At 43.3% G+C, this 13,761-nt stretch overlaps 2 protein-coding genes across 2 annotated transcripts in view; one reads left to right on the top strand and one right to left on the bottom strand.

Annotated features, from left to right (window-relative positions):
* LOC143838225 (retinoic acid-induced protein 3-like) overlaps positions 1-13,761 on the top strand; it is a 124,736-nt gene that overhangs the window by 90,865 nt on the left and 20,110 nt on the right. The gene's annotated exons all lie outside the window — the stretch shown is intronic.
* Positions 3,932-11,295, bottom strand: APOLD1 (apolipoprotein L domain containing 1). The gene is made up of 2 exons (XM_077339253.1): positions 11,137-11,295; positions 3,932-7,939 (listed from the first exon to the last, which is right to left on the bottom strand). Exons 1-2 carry the CDS (start codon positions 11,140-11,142, stop codon positions 7,196-7,198), a joined length of 750 nt encoding a protein of 249 aa, XP_077195368.1. The 5' UTR covers positions 11,143-11,295; the 3' UTR covers positions 3,932-7,195.

Genomic DNA, 13,761 nt, shown 5'->3' with positions numbered 1-13,761 from the left:
CCAGCAAAGCTATTCTTGCTGTCTTGCTGTCATAATGGACATGTACTAAGATGTCACATGTGGTGGATAGCTGCATTTGTAGTGTGCTATTAATATTGCTGCACTATGATAGTTGTACAAACCAAGAGCCTGCATGGTGTAGTGCTTAAAGTGTTGGACTAGAATTGACTGAACAACACATCGTGTAGGGAGCTCTGTGCTGAGAGCTATGAAGCTTATTTAAAATTTAAAACTGGTGTTCAGGAGCCCAGTTTGGATTCAGGCCTTGGCACAGGAAGAAAGGGGCTATTCTTTGACTATTAGCCAGAACTGAAACAGTTCTGTGAAGAGGCCCTCAGCATTGTTGTGAACCGCTGGGAGCCAGCTTGCTGGGAGCCACGGTATATAAATCCCAGAATAAATTTAAAAAATAAATAAATAAAATGCCTCTGTTGATACCGCCCAAAACTGCATTGACCTTCTTTACTGCCGTATCACACTGTCTGCTCATATTTAGCTATTTAGCTTACCATCCGCAAGTAAGTCTTCAATAATTTTTATGTATTTATTATTTTATTTGTTTTGAAATAAAACCCTTTTGAAAATTTAAGTGTCAGCTCATGTCTGTCACCTCAAAACTCTGTGATGATGATAACCTGGTTCTTTTTCTGCTGACAGGGTTAAGCTTTCTACTGCTGCTCCCCAACTGAGGGACTCTTTACTATTTTACCATGGATGATGCAGGATCTGTTCTCCAACCACTCTAGACAAGTAAGACACGTAAGTACAGGCATAAGGGGGTCTTCAAAGAAATAGTCCTTTATAAAGATACTCTGCATTGGTCAAAGGCATCACTGGAACACTGATTTTTTTAAAATAACAACAGAAGTAGTAGCCCTATCCTGTTCACAGAGGGATCAAAAGACTCAAATGAAAACAGAGGGGATGAGATTGAAGGGTTTGATAAATTAAATAGATAGTAAGTGATTGTGAGGCTTTTGTCTGCAAATATTGTTTTATTAATTTCAGCTATTTCCACTGTAACTGGTTTTCAGAAAGTCATGCTTAAATTGGCTAGCACTGTGATTCTGGTATCAAAGGGAACTCTCAAGGGTTTCTTCGAGGGGAATTCTTTCTCAGTTTCTCTGGGGAAAAAATATCTTGGCTACGTGCATGAGTACTGTGGAAGTGATGATGTCCTAAGACTTCAATCACTGGAACCCAACTGTGCTATATCCTGCCCTCATAACAATAGGAAGAGTGACAGGAAATCTAAATAAACTTTCAGCATGACCAGTAAAGTAAGAGTTCGAAAAGTGTAATCATTACATCGTCAAAGCCAGTACTTCTAGTGTGCATGCACACGAGAGGTCATACCTTGAATAAAACTTTGTTGGTCTTAAATGTGCCATTGGGCTCTAAATTAGAAGTATGATGATAAATAAATTAGTTCTGCTGCTTCAGACCAACACAGCTGCCCACTTGAATAATTCTTTTAGTACCCTTGAGCAATAAATACAGGGCTGCTGGGGTGTTCCTCTGGTGTTTCTCTCTGCCTTTCTGCTTTTCCATACCCACTTGCTCTGTGGTCTTTTGCAACTTTTGCAAATGTGTTTGTTCCAGCCAGTGTTCCTGCTGGAGAAAAAGGAAAGAGCGGTTGCTTTTAATACCATCAAAAAAGAAGTTATCCTGGGATCACAGGGGCTGAATACACAAATGCCAGATAGGATGGGGCTGTAGTAGATGTAGAAGAAGAGTTGGTTCTTATATGCCACTTTTTTCTACCCCAGTGGTTCTCAACCTTCCTAATGCCACAACCCTTTAATACAGTTCCTCTTGTTGTGGTGACCCCCAACCATAAAATTATGCAAGTGTTCTTTTACAGAAATTAAACAAACTGACCAACAGCATGAAGAGCCATTGTTCATAAATGTATATAAATTGGCAGGCGCCTTCAGGAGGAGCGGCAACAGTGGCAGCGCCCCTCCCCGGGCCAACCTGGTCACCCTCCTGGGACCCCTGTGAAAAGGTCATTCGACCCCCAAAGGGGTCAGACTAGGGTTGTGCGTGGCAGCGTCCAAATCAGCCATTCCAGGCCAACGCAGCCAGCACTGTGCTGTGGTGGGGGGAGGCGCGGGCGCCGGTGCATAACTCAGCGCACACACGCAGGCACTTTGCCCATGTAATACCTAAAGTGAGCCTTTCTCTAATGCCAAAATATATAGGCAATTTACCATTTTCCCCTTGTGACCAGTATACTGCATAAGAGTTTGGGAACTTACATTTATCTGTAAACTGCCCTGAGGTGTAAGGGAGGGTAGTATAAAAATCCAATGAATGAATGAATGAATGAATGAATGAATGAATGAATGAATGAATGAATGAATGAATGAATGAATTCACCCTCCCTCCAAGCACTTATGCCAACCATACAGACTCCAATGTCTCTGCTGCCCCCTGTCTGGAAAGCAGGGATTGATGTAGGAATGAATGCATAACTGTAATAGAAACTCTTCAACATTTCGGGAATAACTCTGTTGGACAGTAGCACTGTGAATATGCTCGTGCAGCGAGGGCAGTTATTGCTGAAGCAACTTTTGAAATATCTGTCTAGCCATTCAAATCTCCAAAGGCCAGAAAGCCTTGCTCCAGAAAAGCCCGGCCCATTGTGTGGGTATGCCATGTTGGGGAGCCCTAGATTCAGATTATCTCTTATCTCTGCAGGTGGATTTCTGCTACTGTGTACTTCCTGAATCAATAATAGTGTAATATTTTCAGGAGTTGTGTGAATTTGATGGCTTGCCCTTATTGTATGGTATAATTAATTTAACATGATTCCTTAGAGGAAAAAAGCCTTTGCTTTAGTTTCATTTTTCACTTGTTATATTATTTGCTGACTATGGGTGATTATGGCATAGCAAGCCAGCTTAACCCTTGCCTGTGTTCTAATATAGTTCTGAACCATTTTGCTGTTGGCTGTTCTGCAGTTATTACACTGGCTCTGTATGTTTTACAGCTGATTTTCTGACATGATCTGTGATGGGTCTCCACCAGTCATATTTCCAAATTGTAGTCCCTGAATGAAAAACATGCTTCTGAATTTGGAAAACTTGATTTATGAATTTGGAAAATGTTAGTAAAGAGTTTTGATTAGCTGGACTTCAGTTCCCTCTGAGCTATCCTGTTTCCCACACATTCCCATGTCATTGAATGTTTCCTTTTATCTGCAGTTCACAAGGCCAATTGACAGGCAAGGCCAGGGATCTGTTGTCAGATGTGTAATTTCAGTTTTAAAAGCTACAGCGGGGCTGTGGAACTGGTGAAAGGGGGAAGTTCCCATTGTTTCCCTGAGAGAAACTGTCTCTCACCATTCAAGTTGCTGTCAGATCTGATAAGCAGAAAAAACAGGCATGATTTTCCCCTACCAGTCCACTTGCACCTCTGGGATGGTTGGGATTTCTCTCTAGAGAAATAGTTCAAAAGGGAAAGAAAAAATCACTTGAACCTTTTTAAGTCTGAGAAATTTGATCACAGAATCCCATGTCCGATGTAATTTAGATTGGCCCAATGATTCAAATATCTCCTCGATCACTCAATGGCTTTGGAGCCACCTGTGGCTCTGTTTCCCAGTTTGGCATCTGACCCATGTACTAGGAGCAGTTTTCTGAAGAGGTGCTCACTCACTGGCAATCTTCAAGCAGCAGTCCAACAGATACTTATCCTGGATGCTTAGGCCGGCAGGGCCCATCGGGGGCCCCCACCCACCGACCAGCCCACCTGCAATGAGCACAGCACCCAGGTACAGTGCCGTCAGGGGCGGGGTGTACCACTAGCACCCACTGCATTCCTGACTGCAATGGGCTTTCTTACTAGTGTGGACATAATATTGCCTCTGTGCTTGCTTCTGTAACTGCTCAATCTGTATGTTTGACAACAAACCTATTATTCTAAACCGGTAACTTCATTGCTATACTCTTCAAAGTTCACTGAGATTGGCAAGTCTGCCGGTCCACATCCAGAGTAAACCATTTGTTAATAGAAATACTGACACAAAGTTAGGCCATAGTCATCCATTTAATCTGTACTTTTTATTGCATCACAGTCATCTTTGGAAATTGCTTCTTAGTACAGTCAGACTCAAAACCTCCTGGAGATAATCTCGTCCACCCCTCTGGAAAGGCTTCAGTCTTCTGTGCAGTTCATAAACAGCTTATCCCATTAGAAGAAGAAGAGTTGGTTCTTATATGCCACTTTTCCCTACCCGAAGGAGGCTCAAAGCGGCTTACAGTCGCCTTCCCATTCCTCCCCCCACAACAGACACCCTGTGGGGTGGGTGAGGCTGAGAGAGCCCTGATATCACTGCCCGGTCAGAACAGTTTTATCAGTGCCGTGGCGAGCCCAAGGTCACCCAGCTGGCTGCATGTGGGGGAGCGCAGAATCGAACCTGGCTTGCCAGATTAGAAATCCGCACTCCTAACCACTACACCAAACTGGCTCTCTAGGATGGTCAACTTCCAGGAGGGGCCTGAAGATATCCCAGTACAGATTTCTACTGAGATCAGCTTCCCTCAAGAAAATGTCTGCCTTGAAGGGGGGATGGCATTTACCTTCTGAGGGACTCCCTTTCCTGAAGCCCTGCCCACCTCTGACTCCACTCCCAAGAGTTTTCCAACCTGGAGTTGGCACCCCTTTCCTATACCCAAATTCTGCAAACCCCAGTGCCCTTAAATCTGGTGTCTTGTCTTTCACTACTCTGCTCCATTAAGATTCTCAAGTTGCCATACCTGAGAACATACCATACACCTGCTAGCAATATAGGGCCACACTGCAGTGAGGTGTTTGGGCTGAACCACTTCAGAAATTGCAGAGGTGGGTGGGTCATATGGTTAAATATGCATTCATGGTGAGAATATCTTTTGGTACATGGAAAACTAGTATGTTAGGGACACATGTAGGCTTGAAACCTCCTTGACGTCTTGTTTCTGTGTGATGAGAACGTATGGAGGGGCACTGAATCATGTGAGTCTCCTGCAGACTGTAATGGTTCAACCCAGACACACATTTACCGCTTCAGTGAGAGAGCTCTTGTCTACACATTTTGACACTGCTTCTTATGTGTCATTATATGCTTTAGGATTGGCTTCTGCTCCTCAGTGCTCTATAACATGCCCAAACCCCACATTTTGTTTTTTTTCTTCCCTCTATTTCATTGCTATATTATCCTCCAATTCTACCTGCAAGGATTTTTTGAGAGAATTAATTTCAACAGCCTATATAGATACATAGTGTCAGGTTTGCTTTTTGGTGACCTTACCAGAAATTACTTCTTCTCACATGCTTCTCTGTGTGTTTGGGGACTAGCCATGTGTAAAACCAAAAACATAGAGAATCTACAAACTAATCCTAACTTGCTTTGTGAGATTTGGATCACCGGTGAATCTCTGTAAAAGCAAGGAAATTGATCTTGTGCAGAGATAAAGACTGTAAGAATTCCTAATGATCCAATCCCTAACCCTCATCTACATCTCTCGCCTGCCTTTTCTTCCCAGCACGCAAAATATTCACACGCAGATATGGGGCCTGAAAAAAAAAGTGAGTGGGTCTGAACAAAAGAAGCTTATCTTGGACTTTTTGGACTCCGAAAACTTTAGCTGAGGCTGTCTGGGAACTTGTACTGGCCCAATGTGTTGTTGCACCCCAAATCAATCCTTTACAGTGTCTGAATTTAGTGGAAGTGTGAATAAATCTGGAGAAGGGTGTGTGTGTGTGGGGGGGGGTTACTCGCTTTACAAAGGCATTGAAAGGCTTAAAACAATTTTCAGCAAAGAAAATGCAGAGGAGAGGACACACAATAGTGGGTTTAAACTACAAGTACAACAATATAGGCTAGATATCAGGAAAAATTTTTCACAGTCAGAGTAGTTCAGCAGTGGAATAGGCTGCCTAAGGAGGTGGTGAGCTTCCCCTCACTGGCAGTCTTCAAGCAAAGGTTGGATACCCACTTCTCTTGGATGTTTTAGGATGCTTAGGGCTGATCCTGTGTTGAGCAGGGGGTTGGACTAGATGGCCTGTATGGCTCCTTCCAACTCTATGATTCTATGAAACCCATCCTGCAAATGCTACCAAGCAAAAGTATAATAATATTATTACTCTTTCCAGTGAGGTATTTACACATAGAGACAGAAGTGACTGAGTTGTTGTTGAGAGTAATACCAAATCCAAAATGATAAAGGGACAGGCTAAGGAATTCTCACCCTTGGGTGAAATCTGAGTTTTTGCTGGCCCATCTGTTCTCCATTAATCCCCAGCTAATTTAGCTGGAAGTTCTGACAAGGAGAGCACCAATGAAACGACTTCCAAAGGAGACTCTGCTGCAAGCAGAATGAAGTTTGGCCATCTGAAGCAACTATTCCCATCTTCTGGCAACATTGTTATTTTTAAAAATATAAACTCCCAAGACATTTAAAATAACCCTACACAAATAAATACCCACATCTATGAGAATACCAGCCCCTGAGCGCGTGGTATGGGAAGGGCACACCAAGTAACCGAAATAGATAATTTGTCACCGAACAAGAATTGCACAATGTTGCATGGTCCAGACCGACTCCTGTCCGCCACTGAGAGCATCACTAGGATCCGGGTACACTAAGGCCTCACCTTTAATCTCTGAATGTTGGCCTCATTTCGCTTGGCAAAGTTCAGGCTCTGGAAGCTATGGCCATTTTTTTCTTAGGCTGGCTACAGTTCCCATCATGGCCACTCTTTACCTAGCTCAGTGCTGCTAGACTCAAGTATACACACATTTCAAAATTAAGATTTGGTAATCAGTTCCCATGTACCCCTGCAAAAACATATATGTAAAATAAAACAGTCTTTAAAAGCTCTGAAGTGTGTGTACATAGAAACCATCCACACTTCCGCTTCTGGGTTGGGGCATCAAACCAGAAATTTCAGAGGCATCCCTCCAGAAAACCCTCAAGGTACATCTGATGCATTGCTGGACAGCCCAGTGTCATCACCAAACCACAGCACATGTTGACAGTTCACACTGGATTGGCCCAACTCTTGTTACTCTCTGCTGTATGTGGTGGCTGAGCTCCGCTATTGAGGGACTGGGGCATGGGAAAAATTCCTTAACACAACCCTAACATTAAGAAAATAACACCATACTGTAAACATTTCTGTTAGCACCAGTCAGTTTTCCAAGCTTTTCTCAGGAGAAGCTTTTGCTACAAAGGTGATGCTGCCTCCTGACATCCCAGAGGGCTGATGTTTTCCCCTTCAAGGAGAATTCTTTCCTGTTCTCCAGAAGTGTGCAGATTTCATCCATGGGTCTTGCACAGGATTCCAGGTTCTCTGCCAGTTTCTGAACTTTGGCTTTGAGAACAGAGTGGCTCACTTTCGTCACCTCTTCGGTGTGTACTGGGACCAGGAAGCCCTGTGAACCACAGAAGACCATGAAGCAGATGGAGTTGTACAGGGAAAGCAAAGCATTTTTCTCAGCCGGCAATAAGGTAGGGTCTGTTGGGCCTGGACTACGGTGTAGGAATTCCAGGCAGTTCATGATTTCTCTCATTTGGCCGTGACAGAGTGCTGCAATCTCCTTCACTTTTTTCACCTCCCGGGAATTGGAAAGCACTAAAGAGAGATCAGAAGTCACTGTGACTGCTCCACCCGTGGCAGCCACTCCTAAACCCACGCCAGAGGCCAAGAGAGATGCTCCTAGTGTCACAGGGCTCAAAGACAGTCCCACGATAGCTGTGATGGCTCCTGCCGCGCTTAAAGAACTCCCTGCGAGGTTGGCTATTAGAGAGCACTTGTGCAGTTTATTGATTCTGCGTGAGCTCTCACGAAGGTGCTTTATGTGCTCCCGGAGTCTGCCTCTCTGGTCCAGCAGTATATCATGGAAGCGATCAGTAGGATCGGGAGTGTAAGGGAAGATATTGCCCTCCATGACCTTGATAGGAGACAGAGAAAAAAAAGGATATTTAGAAAGGCAGCTGTGCATTCTGGGAGATAGCCTATCTGGGGGTAGAGACCAGTCCTTATGCACTAATGTTGCCAGATGGGGTAGATTCAGTCTATTGAGTCTGCATATAGATGAGCAGGATTTCTGTGTTTCTAATGTGTCCTCTTTCTAGTAAGTAGCAAAGATGTACGCCATTTTCTTGTTGATTCCTGTTATCTCACTTTTTAAAAAATGTATCCTTATGATATGAACAATGTGGTTTCTCTATGAGATAGCTGCATGCACATCGAGGGGGTCTTTCCACAGCCCTATGGTGACTGCTCTCCCCACAGTATTGCTAATCTCCAGGTAGTACCTAGAGCTCTCCCACTATTACAGTTGCTCTCCAGGCCATCAAGATCAGTTGTCCTAGAGAAAAAGTGGCTGCTTTGGGGGATGGCCTCTTTGGCATTATGCAAGGCTGAGGTCCCTCCCCTCACTAAACTCCACCCTCCCCTAAAATCTCCAGGTATTTCCCAACCCAGAGCTGGTGGCCCTGTCTCCCCATGGAAAATGCCAGGAAGAGAAACATTGCTCACAAGTGGCCATATGATCAGTGCGAAAAAAACCAAGGTGATTGTGATCTTTGAAAGAAGAATATGTACAAAGCTGGCTTCATTCATCACGTGAGGAAGGCTGTCCCCCCCCAACTGTGCAAGACCACTCAGTGAAGTAAGCGCTGAGGAATGAGCCAAAGACCCCCAAGTTCACTATTTCTAAGAGAATGTGCCAATTACCCACCTTTGCTCTCTCTTGTTATAACTCTGCATTTTTTTTTTACCTAGGAATGTTGGCTATGGAGATTATTTATTTATTTATATTTCTATACCACCCATTTCTCTTCAGCTCTGGAAAGATGAAGACAGAGGTAGCCCAATCCTGAGAAAAGGTGAGTTGGCCATCTGAAATGGCACCTCTGAAATGCCATTTAGGGCAGCAGAATAGGGAATCAATCAATCTAAGCCATAGTGCAACCCCCTCCGGAAATAAATTTGAATGGGCTTGTGCAGGAGATCTTCCTTGTACAATCTGTTTTATAATCACTCATATAAGAGGCTCTTGGTTTTTATAGACACAAAAGTGATTTGATATCTGAAAAGTTTCCGTTCCACTCTCCTGCGGCCTCCGTCCTAGCCTAAAGGCATTGCTTGGTTTTTTGCTGAGCCATGTTTAGTCAGTCTTTGAGGATGGTATAACATGGTTGTGTTTCCACAACAGTTGGATCTCAGGACTTACCAGCCCCCTTTTATCCCTCTGAACTGACCTGTGTCTATCACGGTGGGGAAGGACATCTTTTCAGATTGTTTGCATTAAAAATAGCAAAGAAGCTTCCTCGTCATATTTATAGAGTAGTAGCTTCACACAAATCATTCTTCTCAATATATGAGAGTACATCAAAAACTAACACTACAAAATCACAGTAACCTTTGTTAAACAAAAATATCAAAATGTGAAGCCATAGTTTCTTGACAAAGCCTCTGTCTAGGTCTATACACTATACACTAGGCCTATACACATCTCTCTAACCCCCAAATAATTCACCACATCAAAATGGCAGTTTTGGCATCCTTGAGAGATTCAAATTGTGAGTTTTGGGAAGAAAAAGAAGTTTGAAGGGGCAAGATCTGGGCTGTAGGGTGGAAGAGGTAGCTCTCATATAATGGCCCTTGCTACCTTCAAAGAAAGCAGCCAAAGAGCGAAGAGACTGACAGTGAGCCTTGAACTGTGCAAAACAAATATTTCTTTTATTCGTGAAAGTATTCACTGAAAATGTGTCTTTTGTAGATACCACACCAAGGGTTAAAGATGCACATTTTCAGTGAATACTTCCACGAATAAAATATTTTGTTTAGCACAGTTCAAGCCTCACTGTCAGTCTCTTTGCTCTTCAGCTGCAAGCTTCACTGACAGGTCATGCTCCTTCCACATCTACCCTCGAAGAATGAGCAGGTGGATTGTCATGATGGGGGGAAATTCCCTGGCCTTTTTCTCACCAATGCAGTTTTTAATTTTCATCCTGTGTCCTTCAAGGACATTTTTGTTTGTTTGTAATAAAGCCATGCATGTATGAACTGGAACCCTAGTAGCAATACTTTTTTGACTTCCCCTTGTACAAAGATAATATTCAGGCACTTTCACTGACTGCCTGAATGTTCTTTTGCCTGTTTTCTTTTTCAGTGTGCTCCTTTATTTCTGAAAAATGCTTCCCTAGCTGTCATTTGCTTGGCACATCGGAGACACTTCTCACAGACCAAGCAAGTCTCCTTTCTCCATATCTAGTGCGTGTGATTCTACGGTTCTCATCTAATATCACAGAGCCATGTTTGACAGTCTCTTTGTTTGCCCTATACACGCCACATGAAGAGGAGATTCAAGAGCCCGTCATACAAAAAAAGAGCATACTAGTTTGCGTTAGTAACCCACTTCACACACTGCAGTGCAACTGGGTGCTTGTACAGCTTCTTTCTCAGGTTTCTCCAAGAGTAAGAGAGCCAGTGTGATATTTTATTTATTACATTTCTATACCAACCTCCCTTGCGGTATATAGGGGATAGAGCATGGGGCTAAGAATCTATAAATGCAAAATGTATACAAAATGCCTAGTCCTTTTTTAGCAAGTCCATCTTATTCAGTATCTCATAGCCATTTGTCAAACTAGCCTTAATGGTCAGTTCAGCTGCAATCCTCAGGATACTTTCTGGGGGTCAAGCCCCACTGAATAAATGTGAGGCTTACTCCAGAGCAGGCCTACTTAGGATTGCTCCCTTTATCTGATGAACAATTTGCTTCTTGGCTCACCTTTCCAAGAGTATGAAAAGGATATTATTTGTTCCAAAAGAAGAAAAACAAAATCTGCATTAAATATTCATAAGAACAAGCTTTGTGCTTTATGAAACTTCTTAGTTCAGACTTTTGATAGCTTTGAAGTTACAAAACAGCAGCATGAATTATTTCAAATAAAGCTGTCTAATAAATATGCATGGAATTGACTTTACCTCTATCTTAAAATCTGTGTCAAGTGGCATAAAAGTTAGCATTAAGTAAATGTCAATTTTGTAACTAATTAGAAACAAAAATTCTCATTCCGAGTAAAAGTGAGATAAGACTCTAGAATTTTCAAAGGAAAAGCAAAAAATCCCACCTACCTTCATTTCAGATCAGCGTTCCCAAGAGCAAATCTCAGGCTGTTTCTGGACAAGCTCGATTTATACCATCACCCCCCCCCCTCTGTCCTATTGCCCCGGTGGGACTGCTTTGCATCATTCCAGGAATCTGTCATTTCCTGACCCACGCTCACAACTTGGCTTTCAGAAGGATGTGACACACTGGAAACTCACCATGGGGACAGAGCATCATGTGTCACATTCAGGAAACAATACTTCCAAGTGAACATGGTGTGTTCACTTTTCCTGAAGCGCATTTACCAAATACGCACACATACAGCATGCTATTCCTGTCACTAAGCAAATGCTGTCATCTCCCAAAGGGAATACACAACCCTTCCCTTTCTTGAAATAACTGGTGATGTTATACATAATTTTTCAAAGAAACCAGTGCCTGCCAGCCAAGGGGCTGTTTAATTAAGTCCTTACAGCCTGAAAGAAATATAAAGAAAATAACATATGATCTCAGCTGGCTGTCCAAGTTACATAGGTTATTTCTTTCATAAATAAAACTTCCTCCTGCCACAGTATGACCCCAAGTTCTTCCCAAAAACATCGATTTACAGGGCTATCATCTGAGTAAGCATGGCAAGTCACTGAATTCACATGGAGACAACCAACACGAAGTAGGATTTAAAATGGCTCCCTTACAACTGCTTGTCGATGCTAACAATTGTGATATTCTTGTTCATTAGCCTCTTGAATTCTTAGGGCCATTCCGCACCGGGATCCATGTAGCAAATTGTTTGCTGAACGAAAAATCGCCATTTTAAATAGTGGAATTCGTCGTTATGCATACCTGCCTTTGTAGTGGAATCCAGTTGCGTTTCTATCGTTTCCCACAGGGTTCCGGTCTCGGCAAAAATCGCTAGAAAGGGAGCGCTATTGCTGAGCTGTGTCCCGCCCCTGGCCGTCAAGCAGCCAATGGGCGGCCGTTAGCATGCTCCCAAACAGCCCCTTTCCCTTTAAGGAAGGTTTTTTGTTTGTTTTTTTAAACACACTCGTTGCAACAAATATGTGTTGATTCATTGCAACGGAGAGACCCATCCAGCTAGCAGGTGATGTTTGAGCTGCCGTTTCATCGTTGCCATGCTCCCCCCCAGTGAAACCCCCCCCCTCACGGGCGCGATTTTCGGCCGAAATCAGTGTGAAAAATAAAGTGAAAATAAACCAGCAAACGGGCCTCTATGATGCTTGTGCTTTGTGACTTTAAACAGAGGGACTGCAGCCGGGGAAGCCTCGCTGGGTAAACTAAGACTTGCCGGTGCGTTGATCTCCGCTCGCTCGGAGAAAAAAAAATGGCGATCGCTTCGCCGGAAGATCAGAGGAGAGAGCCAGGGGGAGGGACTTTGCAGAAACCGCAACAATGGTAACGCACAGAACTTTCCTGCTAGTGTTGCAGATTGGTTGCAGGAGTGTAGCGCTTTCCGGAGGGTGAATCCACTTTTTGGGATTTCCCTGAAAGCGCTACAATGAAGCGCTTTTTGCGGATCGGTTTCAGGAGTGTTGCAGATTGTCAACGACGTTGTGCATAATGGCAAAACTGTAGCGATTTCAATTTGTAACCACTGTGCTATTTTGGACGAATGCGGAACGGCCCTTAGAATTCAGTTAGACCGTTGAGAGACACTTTCCTGGGATTAAGACCTATTCAGTAGACTTCGGTAGGATTCTGAGCAGAGTTTGGGATTACACAGAGAGTAATTACAAGGCTTATGTGCCTTCTTGAAAGCTGGAAGACCTTGTGGCCTCCTGCACGTCTCAGTCTTGGTTTGCTACAGATGGATGGTTGGTGCACTTGTGAGGGCATCACTACCATGGAGAACCAATCCATTTCAGTATGAAGGTCATCTAAGACAACTCTCTTTCTATCCCATTACCTGATAACAAACCCATCTATGCAAGGCAAGTAAGTACATCATGGAGAAAGAAAGTGCACTGCAAGAGATGCTCAAAGAGCAGAGCTCCAAATGATGCATGGAAGCAAGACAGAGCAACATGTAAGAGGAAAGGGACCCACTGGCCACCCAACCTGATTGCGTTAAATTCCTTCTTGAAGTAAATCAAATCCCCTCCAAAATAACTATCCTAAACTATTTCTTTAAAAAAAATTAATTTTATCTTTCCCACTACTCCAAGGAGGACCAAAACAGCATGTTTGCAATTAGGATAGGCTCCTGACCAGACTTGCCCCTAACTGAAGTAATTATAGAAAATTCTTAGTCCTCGGAGAAGTTCTATTACTGAAAGTTTAAAGTTTGGTATCCTTCCCATTGTGTGGCTACACATGGTCAAAAGGGAGTCCATGGAAGTCCTTCATGCTTTTTTTCTATGAGTCCAGACATGTGAAAGAGAATGAGATTCCTTTTCATGTCAAGGAAATTTATAATTTATAATAATACCCCTCCCCAGTACGGATGAGCATCTTTTTTCTTTGTGTTTGGCAGACAGATTAAGGCAACCTAGATAACCTTTGGCTCCTCCTCTCTTGTGTGATATCTCCCTCCTTTGAACTTATGGTAGCCAAGCCTATTTGCATGAACATTGGCTTGATTGTCCATAGCTGGGAGTGGATTTTCAGTACTCAGATCTCCAAAAATGCTGATG

The sequence above is a fragment of the Paroedura picta genome, chromosome 5, assembly GCF_049243985.1.
Source record: "Paroedura picta isolate Pp20150507F chromosome 5, Ppicta_v3.0, whole genome shotgun sequence".
Classification (NCBI taxonomy): domain Eukaryota; kingdom Metazoa; phylum Chordata; class Lepidosauria; order Squamata; family Gekkonidae; genus Paroedura; species Paroedura picta.
The sequence above is the reverse complement of the archived record's forward strand: the minus strand, read 5'-3'. Positions and strand labels throughout refer to the sequence as shown.